This window comes from Pollachius pollachius (genome assembly GCF_949987615.1).
Source record: "Pollachius pollachius genome assembly, chromosome: 14".
NCBI lineage: Eukaryota > Metazoa > Chordata > Actinopteri > Gadiformes > Gadidae > Pollachius > Pollachius pollachius.
The window spans coordinates 16,838,297-16,855,796 of NC_136947.1; the positions used below are offsets into that span (position 1 = coordinate 16,838,297).

Here is a 17,500-nt window from a genome sequence, read left to right on the forward strand (position 1 = left end):
GGGTACCGAGTAGAAAAGAAGTAGAGCGCTCCTTGGAAAGGCTTGACTTTTTCAGGTTAAACTAATAGCGGGAGGCGCCACACACACACACACACACACACACGTTCAATGGAATAACGTCAACGCACGCAATCCGACCTGAGATGTCATTGCATGACGTTATGGGTCACGAGTCTCTGTCTGGAGAAGCACTCCCCTCAGATGATGGACCGACGAAAACAAATGGGGAATAAATGTTAACAGGAGGAAACTGTGCGTTAAAGGAGGCATATTATGGTGTTTTCCCAACAAGTAATCATAGTATTTGAGGTTCCTGAAAACATGTTTTTGAAGCTGTTTGCTGGAAAAATCTCGCCTACCGCTATTCCCCTCCGCAACATTGAGGAGAAAGGGATTGTACTCTAGGAGCTGAGCTGGCGGACTTGCCACCGAGCTTCCCGCGCCGGAGCTGCCGGACTTCCGCCGAGACCTACCCCTACCGGACCTGCCGGCTTCGACCGCAGTTCAGCTCCCGGAGTACACCGCCGGAGCAGCCGGAAAGCTGCGGCCGCAGTTCAGCTCCCGGAGTACACCGCCGGAGCTGCCGGACTGCCGCCAAAGCTTCGCCGGTGGCCCGGCAGAGAAAGGGATTGTAGTCCCGGAGCTTAGCTGCAGGGCTAGCGCAGAGTTCCCTCCACCGGAGCTGCTCGTCCGCTGGTCCACAAAATAGTAGCTATGCTCTGATTGGAGGGGAGTGGGGAAGTGGGAGGTAATATTCAACTGTGCCCCCTTCCTACGTAGGAGGGGGCGCCGAAACTGACTCGCTCGTTTGGTAACTGTAGGCGGGGTACTTTCAGAAATGCATATCTCACTCAAAAAATCATGTACAGACTTTTTTCAAAGTTTGTATTCACGTGGGAGCACCAGAGACCCCAAACAACACCCCAAATCCCAGGAAAAGTGTTGTTTTCATAATGTGTCCCCTTTAAATAATGTGGCTGAGGGAATGAAAAGTTGTTTGTCTGATTGGAGTTTGAAAGAACCTGTGTTGTTTCTTACCGTCGATATCAGGGCGTGTGTAGAGGGCCGGCCAACCTGACTCCCTGACTGAAATAGTTGGTGAAGTTATTTTATACTTTGTAAGTATCTATTTCTTTTCTTCAGGTTGTCATGGCAACAAGCTCTCCTACATCTGCAGTCTTCGGTTCAGCATGCTCCACTGCTGTATATTTTTTACTCTGCTACTTTTCTGTCCAAAGGTTCATATAGCTCTGCATAAACAGGAGTCCCGCCGCAACAGAAAATGTAAAAAAAACCCTAGTCTCATGTTCTTTATGCTACAAAGGTATTGAACTGACGACGACTTTTCTCAACTTGACGCTCGTGTTTGTGAAGGGGCAACCGATTATCTCAGCCTGATGAGTTGGTGAAGGGTTGGTGAAGATTCATGGTTGTTTCTCAGACATGGATTTTTTATTCTTTTATTTATATTTTTATGGAATAAACAATTGGCAAAGATGAGGGTAAAGGACCGACAACAGCCCTGTGTGATCTGCTATTGAAACTTGCCCTGAAGCCAGGAACTATCATGATTGGTCCACTAGCGCCACAAATCCAAGCATAGTGGCAATTTATGGGTCAAATTGACAATTTGAATGTGGTAATTTATGTGGATTTGAACAGCTCTGCAGAAGAGTGGACAGCAAAAGAGATGATTTAATTTAGATGTTAAATTGACACTTCAAAATAAAAGTTACACTTTGAAATGTATTTTTCCTTGGAAACAGCTTACGGACTAAATAATTACATTTTCCTAATTCCTAATTTACCAGTATTTTCTTGTGGAATTGATTTGCAGTTGACCAGCGAGATAACCAGCTACTGAGAACAACATTAGTTACTTTCTAACAAACTAGCTAGCTAGTTAGGTGGCCATTGCATGTATGCAAGCTAACAGCTAGCTTTATGAGTCCTGAGACAAGGAGATACTAAACGGCCCTAAACAAAGTAAGCCCATCTGCTTTCAAACAAATATGAGTTAGGTGTCTCCAACCCTGAGAACAGGAGATCTTTAACCGCCCTCAGATGAAATACAACTTAGGTGGCTACAGCCCTCGGACCAGGAGAGACTAAACTGCCCTCAGATAAAGTGTAACTTACGGAACTTTAGCCCTGAGACCAGGAGAGGCTATACTGCCCTCAGAATATGTATGAGCCAAGTTACTGAAGCCCTTAGACCAGGAGACACTAAACGGCCCGTGGATAAATAATTAGGGTACTTAAGCCTCAAGATCAGACAAGAATGACTTAAGTTACTTTATGGCTATAACCAGGAGTGACTCAACTGCACACAAACAATAACTGTAGTTAAGCCTGAGGCCAAGAGAGTCCAGAGCTGTGTTTCCACTTCATGAACTAGACACAGTTACAGCTGTACGTGACTACAGGTTGCTATTGATAACATGACGGTGTGCAGTTGTATTTCACACAACTGCACACCATTGACAAGTATGGCTGAGCTGTCTTCAGCCCAGAGACAGGGGGGACTAAACAGACCTCAGACAATGTAGGAATAAGGTGGCTCCTGCCATCAGACCACGAGAGACTCTACTGGGAACATGAAAGACAATATTACCCTCAAAATCATTATGAGTTAGGAGATTTAAACGGAATGTGTAAGATTATTGGTTACATTTATTTTTTAATGAACTACAATTATCAACACAATGTGAAGAAAATAGCAGTTTTGATGTTATTACGAAGAAATCTATGTATTGTGATGCAGAGATATTTCCCTTAAGTAAGCAGCAATGTTTTGACATTAAAATGCAATATCCTTATGGTCTCAAAAAGGGCTTGAAAAGGGTTTCAAGAGTGATCATAGCCAGCACACTTGCCATGACAACTATACTAGCTAGCTAGGCCACTCTATAGTACCCTGTGTGTTTATTACTAGCTTGTCAGTAAGCTGGCCTGCTGTTGCAACTGAACACTGTTATATTTCAGACAGGAGCACGATAAGCACTATCAAACTTGTTTCTGCCATTCTGCTTACATGGGTCACATGATTTGAAAAAATCATTATATTTCCTGCCCTTAGGGCATGTTTCTATAAGCAAAACTCCCATTGGCTGTGTGCTCAGCTTATTCAGAGTTATGTAATATGAGTGGTCACAGGGTCTCCAGGGGCTATAGGCCTCCAGGAGTGGCCTTTCATGCCCGTGAAGCCCCCGCACTGCTGGGCGTTTGGAAAGCGAAGGCAGTTCTGTCCATCACTATCTGCCAGAAGATATAAATAAGATGTCTTCACAAACACTAATACTGAAGAGACTTTGGTCATACTGTTGATGTTGGCCCTTATTTTTACTTTTATTAAAACCAAGAAAACGCAGAGACCAAAGCATACCTGCGTATACCAATACGAAGGTCTTCCTGTAATGAAACAGGGCTTTCCCTCATTACAACTCAGTGCGACCATTGATCGTCATGGAAACACTTTGAAACTTTGCTTTGTTTTGGTCGTTCATTTTGTCAGGGATGTCCCCTCCCACCGCTGGTCTGCTGCTCTGAATCTGTCTGCACGCTAAAAGTGTGCTTGCTTGCTACTCCCCCCCCAACCCCCTTGGGGAGAACCCCCTAAGCAGGCAGACAGACACACTGGCCCAGTTTACCTCCCTCTCTTTCTCCCCCCCCCCCTCTCTCTCTGCTTCACTCCAGCTGTTGCCAACGTCCTTGGCTCCCTAGTGCAGGAGGGACGGGGGGAACCACCGGTCTGAGGGTCCCAACACCCATAAATCACCCTTTAACAAACAAATGAAATGTTTCAGTGTATTGATCCCTGCTGTGAATCTCCTCATCGATCGAGGTTCATTGATCAGGGTAAATTAAACTAACGGCCAATTACCTTAGCTGAGGGTATTACTTTGAGGCTGGGGTGGAGGGTGGTAAAGTGCGCAGTGTGGCTGAGTGGGACTTGTGCACCACAATGGGGTTAAATAAGGTAGCCACTGCTGACTAGCGCCGCACATGCATAAGGGGTTACATAAGTGTAAGTGGTGTCCTGGAGTTTTAAAATGAGGACTTCCCCCCACATACACACACACTCACACTCACACTCACACACATACACAGATGTTGGCAGAAGATGGAAAGGAGACGAAATTAAGAGTTCATGAAGCAGGGAGTGGAGTGGGGAGGGAGGCCCCACTGCCCTACCTGCTGCAGAGCCAAGACGGGCACTGTATTAGACCTCCATTTGTGCTCCAGTTTCCCCTTGGCTTGTTCTGCTGGGAGTACACAGTGGCCTCCGGATCTACTCTAAAGCAGACCAGGTTACTGGGGCTTCTCGGTCCACTCTGAGGGAGCCCAGGTCACTGCTGACTCCTGTATGACTCTGCCGTATTCTCATATGTTAGCGGCCACTGATAGTACGTGATGATTAATAATGACAATAACCGCAAAAATACTGACAATAGTACTAACGATGATAACATAAAGTAATGCTATCATGGAGTTTTAGGTTTCATCTTTTGAGTTATAGGTTTTATCTATAAAGATTCAATATTAATTCAGGATTTGAATTATAAATGTTTGATTTATTATCAAACATCTACATAGATCCATGTTATGATGTTGAGCAGTTACCAATGAAATCATTTTTCTCTACACAACATCAAACTGTTGCAGACACAATGAATGCACACAAACTGACCGAAAGCTTCACAACGCAGTCAGGGAAGAGACATCCTTGGAGAGATGCAGAGATGAAGAGAAGGTGGATGCTGTGAATGTCCGGAGTGTCTTTCTATTTATTTTAGCTGGCAGTTTTAAAAAGTAGTTCAGTGATTAAAACGAACGTCTCTTTCATCCAACACCCGAGAGACGGGGCAGCCAGGGTTAGGCCAGAGAGAGAGAGGGAGAGAGAGAGGGAGAGGGAGAGAGATGGGGTGCAGAAGAGAGAGAGATAAAGGTAGCGTGGTAGCTATATAGGCAGGAATAAGTTATTTTTGATGCAGAGGGGGATAAAGGCAGCGTAATTTTAGCTCGCTGTGTGCGCTGATTGCCGTGAGGGGAGAAAGTGGTTTCTGAATACAAAGATGCTAATCGCTTGGACATGGAAAAATGCTCACAAGAAGAACGTGCCTCCACCCAAACACAGGCGCCAAAACAAGCGTATCTCACAGCACGGCCCCCTATTTAGTAGCGAAATACCCTGAAGACTCTGAGCTCTGCTACAATACATCATTACTAACGGCTTCCATTCGACATGGATGACAATGAATCTCAATCTGTCACCACTGACCTGCTTTGGAGTCATGATGGAGAGAATTAACCGACATTTTTAAGCATTTTTAGTTGTTTTTTTAACTTCTGCCCTAGCCAGTAACTAGCACAATGAAATGCATCACTTCTCTTTCATAAGGTGCTATGAATTTTTGATTTTCTTCTCTTCTAGAATTCAGCTCATATTTGCAAGGGAACAATAGCCAGACAAAAGGTTAAATTATTCTTCATCAATTCAAACATAGGGTAGGTAGGCAATGTATTTAGAAGCTAGTTTTGTCATATTTATTGAAATACTCCTTAGATCCCAACAGCAATCAATAAACAAAATAATACAGTGTCTTTGGCCCTGTAATTAGCCTGTTCAATCATTTTATTTGGTCTGAAGGAAAGGATTACATTTTGCCTATATTTATAAGTAACTGTAACTTTAACATTTATCAACATGTCTAGATGGGACTCAATGCTCCATTTCACGTATTAATGTTAAGATATTCACCCAACTATAATAAGAGAAGCCTCTGTATGTTGGTCCTTCGACAACATCAATTCAACTGCTTTGCTGAGGACCCAAGGAAGTGCAGTGTCCAGTGCAAGCTCTTGAGAGAAAGAGAAATAGTAGTGCGTTACTACTCCCAGCAGTACACACTGTGTAGCGTATTGAGAGGGGACCCTGATTAACTGTTACACGCCCAAGCTGCATTCTGGGTACAGCTTGCAGTACATTCAAAAGCTGATGAAGAAAGAAAATTCTTGTACCTTTCCATTTTGTTTTGCTTAACATTTCACACATGCTTACAAAGTTACAAGCTATGTAACTTTCTGAATGAACGCTTTTTTCAGGGAAATAGCCCCCGGAAATAGCCTGGTCCCAAACAGCTTGTTGTTAGTTCCAATGATCTATCAATCTATCAACTTCAATTTTCTTGACAACTGTCCATTCGGAGACATCGAAATGCCATCAGATGGACCGTTCCTCAGCTGTTGTGCTGCTGATGAACCAGGGAAGGGCAGGGCCGAGTGTGACGTTGGTTGGATGAGGGGTTCAACAGAGAGCTGCAATCGGCCCGGGGCATGTTTTGAACGGGCACCGCACAAGTAAGTACAATGTTTGCAAACTAAAAAGCTGTATTCTGTGGCTACATTTGGGTGAAATGTGCTGTTATTTTGGACGTGCTTATCGAGAGAAATCTGCCATAGATAGCTTATTTATAGTGTTTTCATTTTTTGTACTTGTTTCTCGACCTAACTAGACCAATTTGACCGCTGATCAACTTTTGTCTCTGTTGTATGTGAGCGGACGTGCAAGGCAGCTAGTTTAAAGGCACACTGGATGCTGGTTGTCAGCCAGAGTTGCCAGCATAACGTTGACAGCTCATGTGCTAGCATGCCCACACAACCGGGGGCACCAAGCCAAGACAGATCGACAGTGTGTGTGTGTATGTGTGTGTGTAGGGAGGGGGGTGACTGTGTGATTATCAAGGGATTTTGAAAAAGAAAAAACAATATTGTTTTTTGAGCTGTCAAAACCTATTGAGCGTGCGTGCATCAAAACAACGGTGGGCACACCGGCTCATCGGTGTGTCCACTCATGCAAACTCATATTGATTTTGAAACGGCGTAAATATACACAGCGCCTGTATGTGCGCACACACACACACACACACAGACACACACACACACACACACACACACAGACACACACACACACAGAGGCAAAGCACATATTTTACCTCTCACACGCCAAACATGCACGTCTATTTATTTCTCCCTCAGGAAGTGGGGATCATGAGTGAGAGATGAGCAGGGATGGAGGGGATAAGAGAAGAGGTCTCTGATGTATAATTTAGTTATGCCGTGGGTGGGCAGGGAGCACAGAGACTGGGTGGGTGGGGGGCTTGCTGATTATGATGGGTGGTGGGTGTGTAGTGTGTGGAGTCAGCTGGGAAGGAGGATGGGGAGAAAAAGCAGATCCTCTTCTCCGCCGCTGCTTTCCCCTCTCCCGTTCCCCCCCCCTCCTCCGGCATCGTTCATCAGTGCTTGTTGTGTTACCTCGTGAACCCCTGGGTCAGAAGAAAGCTGCAGGAAGCCAGATGAATAAATCTTCCATCCGCAGTGTTGATGCATGTTGACAACGTTCTGAATGCATGGCCAAAAGTGTGTGTGAGTTTACTCCGTGGACGCAGATTAAGGGTGGCATGGAAAAGAAATGCATCTATTTTCGACGTGTGTGTGTGTGTGCGTGTGTGTTGGTCCCTAGGTGACTGCATGAAGTTCAGAATGCTGGCACTCTGCTTCGAGCATGGCTTGTGTTACCACAGCCCATACGCTTCGCCACATTTATATAAATGTGTGCACAAGAAAAAAAAACGCGCACACGATGAAGTTACGGTCTTAGCAGGGCAGATGGTAGCTTAAAGAATTTTTTTTGTTTTGTTTTGCTTTTCGAGCCAGGAGCTTGGCGAGAGACAATTAAGGAGAGAGATGGAGAGAGAATGAGAAAATATAAGAGATAGAGAACAAGAGAATGAGGATATATAAATAAGAGAGGGAGAGAGAATGAGGATATATAAGTGAGAGAGAATGAGGATATATAAGTGAGAGAGAGAATGAGGATATATAAGAGAGAGAGTAATACAATTAGGATATATAAGTGAGAGAGAGCGATAGAATGAGGATCTATAAGTGAGAGAGAGAGGGAGAAAGAGAGACAGAATGAGGATATATAATTGAGAGAGATATAATGAGGATAGTTAAGGGAAAGAGAAAGAGTTAAATAAAGGATATAAGGGAGAAGAGAGAGATAGAGAGAGGGAGGAATAACAAAGCAGACTTGTTACTCGTCTCTTGGCGTGAAGAGGAGATGGGTTTGATTTGTCATTTACGAGGCTGTTATTTTTAAGCTTCCAGCTCTCTCTGAGAACCTTGTTTCCCTCGATGTCCTTCTCCCCAGCACACACACAACCACACAAACACACTGTAAAACACACAGGCACGCACGCACACAGGCACGCACTCACATTAGAACCTCATTCCTGCCACACACACGGCTGGATGCAGGCTACGGGATGGGGTGAATAGGGAGAGCAGGAGAAAGGGCTGATTTGAAATGCACACAGGGGTCTGTTTCATTTGGTTTCGCCCTGTGTTTTCCTCTGTGAGACTCTAATCTGCGGGGAAGGTGTATGGTGCTTTGAGGGCAGCTGGGCTGGTGGATAATAACAACCAGCAGTGGCGGCAGGCAGGGAAATGAGTGGAGGAGGATGAGGGTATGAAGGTATGAAATGGGAGGAAGATATGACCCAAATAAAAACACATGCCAAACATCGTCACCCCACTCTCTGTCCCTCTCTCTCTCTCTCTCTCTCTCTCTCTCTTTCTCTCTCTCTCTCTCTCTCTCTCTCTCTCTCTCTCTCTCTCTCTCTCTCTCTCTCTCTCTCTCTGTTGTTGTCATTGTCCTTGTCGCTCCTACAGTCTATTGACCTGCCCTTTGTTGTGTGTGTGTGTGTGTTTGCTCAGTGTGATTAGGTGCTGTGTGTGTGAATAGATATTGCGTTTGTGTGTGTGTGTGTGTGTGTTTCAATGTGGAGGAGGACAGTGGGCTGTCAACATCACACGTCTGCTGTCCAGAGATACAAGCTGTTGTTTTCTGCCCAGTGCTCAACCTTCTCACCAGCCCACAATGCTAGCCAACAGACACACACGCACACCCTCCAACCCCTTAATAGTCCTGCTATTATAATACAATGTGAGAGCGCACAACTTGTATTCAAGTTGGTATTAACCAAGAGAGATATGCAACTTATTTCAAACATACAAACAACAAAAAATTGACCCAAAATGAAACCCTGCTGATGTCTGTGGGACACCAGTCCATTTGGGATGGCAGTGGATCTTCCTTATGGTGTTATCATCCATTTTGTGCTAGTCGTTATCCAGCTGTTGCACTGAATTCTTGTACAATAAACTGTCCATAATTTAGGTGAATTTATAGTGGTATTAATTCATGGCATTATCATCGTTGTGTGCTGTTCATCAGATTAACTGGAGGTAGCATGACATTTCGGTTGTTGTGTTTTTTTTCCCCAATTGTCCCTCGAAGGGACTGTACTCATCCATAATGTTTTAAACAAGGTAGTATTCCCCCAGGTAATGGTGATGGAACTAACTGTTCCATCACTCAGCGCTGTCCGACGCCCCAACAAACCACATTTCATCTTGCGAACTGAAACCCGAGCGGTGGTCGCATGGCTATCGGAGGCCAGCGAGGCCGTCTGCGTTTGTTCTGTAGCTTTAGCGCTGAATAATTGACCTCCTTACTGCGCTGCTGCTCCACTGCTGGGGTCACCGGCCTACTGTACCCTGCTCACCATCTGACCCAGCATTACCTCATCTGTCTCTCACAGGCACCACGCACGCACGCACGCACGCACACGTAGACACACACACACAATGTATATGTAGCTGTGACCACAACCAGTCCTCAAGGGACCTAGCATCAGTCAAACCCCCTAAATGCCAGACTGTGCGTCTGTATCTGTGTGTGTGTGTGTTTGTGTGTGTGTGTGTGTGTGTGTTTGTGTGTGTGTGTTAGAGGTAGATGGTAGAGATGGCAGATAGAAAAACGGCAGGGGGTGGGGAGATGTGTTCAGGACAGGCGGGCTAAATAAGAAAGAGGAACTTGAGGGCACTCGCCCGGGAGTGAGAGGATTTATAAAGAGTGCAATATCATCCCTCCTGGGATCCAAATCCCCTGCTCATGTCTTAATATTATTAATAAAAGGCCCGGATACACAGAGACAGTGACAGATGCAATGTGAAGTGAAAGGTTTATTCTCTAGTTCATCTCTATTGATACACTCATCACAGGAAGAACACACTTCGTTTAGTTTAAATGGAAGGTTTTGAGCAGAGATGAAATCGTTCGCCGCTCAGTTTAATAGCTTTTCCCTCAGAATTTCACGAACAAAAGACTATACAGTCGGCCGTTGAATATTTTGATTACAGATTGTGAATCGAAACTACAGAAAGTACTAAGAAGCCTTGAGTAAGAATCACCCATTGACAATGCAACAACAACAACAACAACAACAGCTCAGTGACCCACACAGAGTCCCTGGAGAGCAGGCCCGAGTCTGCTCTAATGGCCTGACGCTGTTCACGCTGAACACACACAAGGACATGGGCCCCATGCCAACCCTCACAGTGGGTCCTCAGCCTCATCATGGCTGAGCTGAAGGTTCCCCGCGCTGGGATCCAGGAGAACGTTAGCCTCCCCATCGGAGTGGACCTCCCCTACAGTCTCTCCCCTACAGTCTCTCCCCTACAGTCTCTCCTCTACAGTCTCTCCCCTACAGTCTCTCCTCTACAATCTCTCCCCTACAGTCTCTCACCTACAGTTTCTCTCCTACAGTCTCTCCTCTATAGTCTTTCCCTACAGTCTCTCCTCTACAGTCTCTCTCCTACAGTCTCTCCCCTACAGTCTCTCCTCTACAGGCTCTTCTCTATAGTCTCTCCTCTACAGTCTCTCCCCTACAGTCTCTCCCCTACAGTCTCTCCTCTACAGTCTCTCCCCTACAGTCTCTCACCTACAGTCTCTCTCCTACAGTCTCTCCTCTATAGTCTTTCCCTACAGTCTCTCCTCTACAGTCTCTCTCATACAGTCTCTCCCCTACAGTCTCTCCTCTACAGGCTCTTCTCTATAGTCTCTCCTCTACAGTCTCTCCCCTACAGTCTCTCCCCTACAGTCTCTCCTCTACAGTCTCTCCCCTACAGTCTCTCACCTACAGTCTCTCTCCTACAGTCTTTCCTCTATAGTCTCTCCCTACAGTCTCTCCCCTACAGTCTCTCCTCTACAGTCTCTCCCCTACAGTCTCTCACCTACATATCTCCTACAGTCTCTCCCCTACAGTCTCTCCCCTACAGTCTCTCCCTACAGTCTCTCCCTACAGTCTCTCCCCTACAGTCTCTCCTCTACAGTTTCTCCCCTACAGTCTCTCACCTACAGTCTCTCCTTTACAGTCTCTCCCCTACAGTCTCTCACCTACAGTCTATCTCCTACAGTCTCTCCCCTACAGTCTCTCCCCTACAGTATCTCCCTACAGTCTCTCCCCTACAGTCTCTCCCCTACAGTCTCTCCCCTACAGTCTCTCCCTACAGTCTCTCCCTATAGTCTCTCCTGAAGTCATTGTACTGTACACTGTGTGCTTCATTATACAGCAAATCTAAGGACATCTTGTGACACTACTGTTTTTCTGCAAGCGTCTGCTGGTGCGAGCCGGTTGGGGTTGGGGTTGGGGGGGGGGGGGGGGCACTTGTGAGGTGGCTGTGCGAGGGGGAGGGGTGGGGGGGGGGGGGGGGTTCGGTAAACACCGGTCAGGTCGCTGGAATGCCGGCTTCTGTCACCGCATCAATAATTCAGCCTCGGCCATGATGCTCGCCGGTGTCACCTAGATGTGTGTGTGTGTGTGTGAGAGAGAGAGAGAGTGAGAGAGAGTGTGAGTGTGTGTGTTAGGCAGGTGTGTGCGGGCTGAATGTATGGGTGTGTATGTCTGTGTGTGTGTGTGTGTGTGTGTGTGTGTGTGTGTGTGTGTGTCTGTATGTCTGCACAAATGCATGTGCATGCATGTGTGTGTGCTTAAGTGTCTGTGTGAAGGCGCGTGTGTGCTGTCTTTTAGGAAAAGCCCCGCCGCATGCCCGGTGTCAGATGCCCCAGGGCAGGCGGGGTTAAACCTGACTCCGCTCTCTCAGGAACCCCCAGCATGCCTTCACAGAGCGGAGAAGGACAAGCTCCAGATCCTCTCAACGCGTTGCTTAGGGATGGAAGTCTGAGCCTACATGTATCTGTGTGTGTGTGTGTGTGTGTGTGTGTGTGTGCGTGTGCGTGTGTGTGTCTGTGGGCGGGTCAACTCTGTGCCCATTTATGCTTTTCCCTTAAATATGTGTGTCTGGGTGCATGTCAATATTATGTTGATTTTTCTCATCTCACATTTCATGACTTATAAATGTGTGTGTGTGTGTGTGTGTGTGAGGGCACCTCCTACACAATGGCTATATGTTGTGTATCAGTGTGTGTGTGTGTGTGTGTGTGGGTCGGGGGGGTACAGTGCACAGCCTACACAATGGCTATATGTTGTGTTGTGTTGGTGTGGATCGTGTGGGGGTATTGTGAGGGAGGAATCTGGGTCACTTCTGTGTTCTGTGAAGACACGGTGTAGGAGAGGGCTGTTTGTCTGTGTCTGTGTGTTTGTGTGTTTGTGTTCTATGGTGTCAGCCTCATCAACAAATCAAGCTTTATTTCCAGACACATGCCGACTAATGTGTCAGTCTGCGATCAAGATGTCAATCAAAGTTTGACGACCAAAGCCACATTCAAAGTCTGTGGTAAGATGTCGGGACGTCATATTCCATGACGGGGTGAACATGGTGGGAATACTAAACCCCTTACATACGCACAGACACACACACAACACACTACACGCACACTACAACACGTCCACATATATACATATACATACATTCATGCATACATATGTTTTGTGACACCACCTCCTCCACATCCCCTCTCCTCCTGTCATAGTGAGGAGGTCGGGGGTAAATAATTTATAGCGGCGCCGCTATCTGGTGGAGAGACATCATGTGTGCGAGCGTAGGGGAACACGTGCTGCCTCCATCTCCTCTTGATCCTCTCTCTCCTCTCCTCTGTCTCCCCTCTCCTCTCCCTCCCCTCTCTTTCCTCTCTGTCCTCTCTCCTCTCTCCCTTCTCTCCCCTTTCCTCTCTCTCCCCTCTCCCTTTCCTCTCTCTTCTCTTTCCCCTCTCCCTTCTCTCCCCCTCTCCCTTTCCTCTCTCTCCCCTCTCCCTTTCTTCTCTCTTCTCTCTCCCCTCTCCCTTTCCTCTCTCTTCTCTTTCCCCTCTCCCTTCTCTCCCCCTCTCCCTTTCCTCTCTCTCCCCTCTCCCTTTCCTCTCTCTTCTCTCTCCCCTCTCCCTTCTCTCCCCCTCTCCCTTTCCTCTCTCTCCCCTCTCCCTTTCTTCTCTCTTCTCTCTCCCCTCTCCCTTCTCTCCCCCTCTCCCTTTCCTCTCTCTCCCCTCTCCCTTTCTTCTCTCTTCTCTCTCCCCTCTCCCTTCTCTCCCCCTCTCCCCTTTCCTCTCTCACCCCTCTCCCTTTCCTCTCTCTTCTCTCTCCCCTCTCCCTTCTCACCCCCTCTCCCTTTCCTCTCTCTCCCCTCTCCCTTTCTTCTCTCTTCTCTCTCCCTTCTCTCCCCCTCTCCCCTTTCCTCTCTCACCCCTCTCCCTTTCCTCTCTCTTCTCTCTCCCCTCTCCCTTCTCTCCCCCTCTCCCTTTCCTCTCTCCCCTCTCTTCCCTCTCTCCCCTCTCTCTCATCTTCTCTCCCCTCTCTCACCTCCCCTCTCGCCCTCTCTCCCCTCTCTCCTCTCTCCTCACTTTCCTCTCCCCTCTCTCCTTACTCCCCTCTCTCCCCCCTCTACTCTCCCCCCCCCCCCTTCGCTCTCACCTCTCTGCTCTCCTCTCTCTCCTCTGCCCTGTCTCCCCTGTCTCTCCCCTCCCCCTCTCCCCTCCCCCAGCTGAAGACGGGCTGTAGAGGGCGTCGTAGCGGGAGCAGTTCCGCTCCGCCGCACCGCGAGGGTGTTTACTGTGTTCTCCTTAGATGACACAACAACACGTGATCGCCGGCCCTGGCTGCCCATGCTGCCCTGGGGCCCGAGCACCCAGCGACGCCACGGAGAGCGGGGAGAGGTCCCCACGGTGGGTTGGGGGGGGGGGGGGGGGGGGGGGTCAACCGTGCTTTAGTCCCACAGATCCGACTGGAGATTCATGTCTAGAGTCTCATGCCAGATGAGCTCTAATCTGGGGTGAACCCAGTTGTTTTCGACCAATCAGGAGGGGATCTGGGGATCTTATGCCGGTGAATGGGGAAAACAAACTCAGTAAATTGTAAAAGAAAGTAAGCGATTAAGTAAGGGTTTCAAACCAACACCTTTTAGACTGGCAACTGTAGATAAACACGTATCAAAATCCCATTCTGAACGCTTCATCCACTCGTGCAGATGAGTTTTAGAGTTTTTATTGGGCAGAATATTGTAAGGAGTCAGGAAACTCATTCGAGTGTGTTTCACCTCGTCAGAGGTGTGATGATTGAAGTATATTACTACTATTACTACTAACTGTTTATTAAAGAAGGAGATCGAATCATGCAATCTGGAGTTGGTACAAGAAGCGACTGATCTCACATTTCAGCAAAGTGAACTTATACTATCTAAGACTTCAGACACTTCATCATCCTGTCTGAGCAAAACAAATCTGTCACAGATTTAGTTCTGTCAGGCCCTTCCCGGGGTCGGTACCCCCTTGTGCCCTGGCCTGAGGGCCAGGCTGTGGTATCATACCAGGGTCATGTATTAGCATCGCACAGTTCCCGTTGTCACGAGACTCAACAGTTTTGTGAGGCTTCCTCATGACCCTTCAAGTTAACACAAGTACCATTCTTCAACATGGTATATGTGCAGGGGGATTGTTATTATTATTACGAAGGGGCTTTCTCGTGACTCTCACCACTGGGTTAAGACATCTATTTAGATCCTGCTTTGAGTATCTGTCTATATTGGTGCTATAAACATCTACAGTTTATATATATCACAGTCACCCCCTTTGTTTTTCCAAACTTATTTTTATTCATAAATCATTTAGGCTAGATAATGATGCTTCTTTCTTAATATGTATATTACCTAGTACAGTAATGTACAATAAAGTTCTCCCATACCCCTTGCAGCCCAGGCACCCAGCTGTACTGAACACACGTGCTGTCTACGGGTGTTTGCATCTACATTACATTTACATTAGTGCACGTGTTTGGGTTTTATTCTATGGGGCTTGTGGCACTATGAAGTGGGTTGGCTTTGGGTCATCAGTTGTTCTGAATTCATTCTTTTCTATTTTATCCTTTTTATTTTAAGTCTTGATGTATCTGTTTGTTTGCCCTTATGTAATCATGAAGTGTCATTGCAATTTTAAAGTGGTGGCCTGTGTGATATCGAAAGCCAAAATGTAATCAGGGCTATACTTCATCATCCATAAAAGTGTCAGTACATACTGTGAATCTAAACTGTTAAATGCCAAATTAGCATTTTTTAACGTTCTTTGCCATTTTGTTTTGAGGCTCCATTCCCTCGTTTACCTTTATTCCGAAGAATGCCTCACTGCGCGTGTATGTATTTGTGTTTGTGTGGGCGTGTCACACTGCCATCTCTAAAAATATTTTCTAAAAACACGTTTGTCTCACATGAAGGCTGAACATGCTCGGATGGTAACAGAGCCGGAGAAGTAGAAATTATTCATACAACACAGGCTTAATAATTTGTGGAAGTGTCGTCAAGGCGTATCTTTACATGAACCCTGCTTGGCTAGAGACTGCAGGTTAAGAAGCTGAATCTCTCCCACAACAGCCCCAGACCAGCAGGGATGAGAGTGTTCTGTAGCCATGACAGTTATAGCGAAATGACTTGGGTATAATGTAGCACTTTCTGTCTTATTCCTTGATAGTAAAATAATGTAGCACTTTCTGTCTTATTCCTTGATAGTAAAATGAACGATACAATTAAGTTCTTTTTTATTTTGTAACACCTTATTGTATTTTACGGACGTTGTTCGATGTGGTTTGTCGACACTTTAGAAAGGAAAGGATTGGAGTTGAAACAGTGTCACTAGTCCTCATGCTCACAGCAGAACAACCCCAACGACTCGTCACTCATCCTATTTATAGAGGCTGTCTCTGCACTTCTTGTTCAGACGTCTTGAGCACGTTTTCATCCCCCAGAGCGGGCGGTGTTTGCAATGGCAGCGATGTTGACTCTGGGGGGGGTTGGTGGTGGTGGTGGTGGTGGTGGTGGTGGTGGTGGTGCAGGGGGGGGATGGGTGACGACTTGTTTGAGTTTCCGACCACTGACGCCGCGCCTCTCGCCCCGCAGGTGAGCCGCGCGCTGAGGCCGCGGTGGCCGCTTCCTCTCCCTCACCTTCGCCCAGCCGCACTTCAGGAGGCCGCTGTACGCCCGCCGCGAGTACCGCTGGTCGGTCGCCCAGCACACGTACGGGGACGGCTTCCACTACTTCCTCTACGCCATGAAGGCTGGGGAGGAGCTGAGCCCTGAGGACGCGGGCGATGGAGACGAGGCGATTGGAGGAGGCCGAGGCCCCGCCCCCTCAGGTCACCTTCATGCAGGAGAGCGACACAGAGGACTTCCTGAGGAACATTGCCCTGTAGGGGACGGGTGGATCGGACCATGGTGTCACGAGAGGCCTGACTGCTGGTGTTGGACTTCTGCTCTCTGAGGATTGTGGACTTTTAACGGAAACGTTTTTATACAGACGGTTATAATAAACAACCTTGTTTGGTTAGGATTTTATATTTTCTTGTTGTTTTAGCTTCATCCCTCTGTTCTTCTTCTAATCTGTGATTGTATAATACGTGCCATGTGGTGGACGCTTTTATCCAAAGTGTCCCATGATGCATACATTAGTTTCGAGGCGTAAGGACGCCCCAAAACATACCAAAGTTGAAGTTGTGTAATTTTTTTCGCAACTTATCACTACTTTGTACAACACAGCTACACAGAGTGTTTTCTTTTTTCCGGTTTACTGTGTGTGTTTTAGATGAGTTCTGGAGCCAGCATGGATTCTTTCAATGGATGCAGAGTGCTGGACAAAATGCAAACCCTTGGCCAAATCAAGGTTGCAAGCCCTCCACTGCGTTGCATTTTAAATGAATGGACTTCATGTGAACTGCTATGCGACCACAGAACCATAGCAGTTTTAATGTCACGCTCTACTGAAGAGTGCAATTTTTATGTTGAATTGTGTTCAACTTCTATTTGTGAAACTACTGGTGCTATATGAGTTGAACTTGAGCAAAAATCTGCATCTGCCTTACTGCCAAATAGGGATGACAAAAACGCAATGCAAACCTGCATGTTGAGAGATTGCTTAATAATTGCAAGGGGTTGGTGTTGAATGAGAACTAAAGCCTGCATGTAGAGTATCAGGCAGCAGTCTATCAGTATTCTAGTAGCAGCCACGGCCTTTCTGCATCGCCCTGCTGCTTCAATGTCTGGTGTGAGACTGATCAGACAGTGCTGTTTAACACACAGAAACATTTTACTCCTGCGATCAAGCACTAGAGTTCAGAATTAACAAACAGCCCGAGCGCTTGGCTGGGAGCCAGCCATCAGG

At 46.9% G+C, this 17,500-nt stretch overlaps 1 protein-coding gene across 1 annotated transcript in view; it reads left to right on the plus strand.

Moving 5' to 3' along the window:
• The window catches only part of ece2a (endothelin converting enzyme 2a), a 75,286-nt gene extending 58,137 nt beyond the window's left edge, over positions 1-17,149 (plus strand). The window contains 3 exon segments of the mRNA XM_079750287.1: positions 16,243-16,266; positions 16,268-16,429; positions 16,431-17,149. Of these exon segments, the coding sequence (XP_079606413.1) occupies positions 16,243-16,266; positions 16,268-16,429; positions 16,431-16,535 (291 nt within the window). The 3' untranslated portion in view covers positions 16,536-17,149.
• Positions 17,150-17,500: the final 351 nt, after the last annotated feature.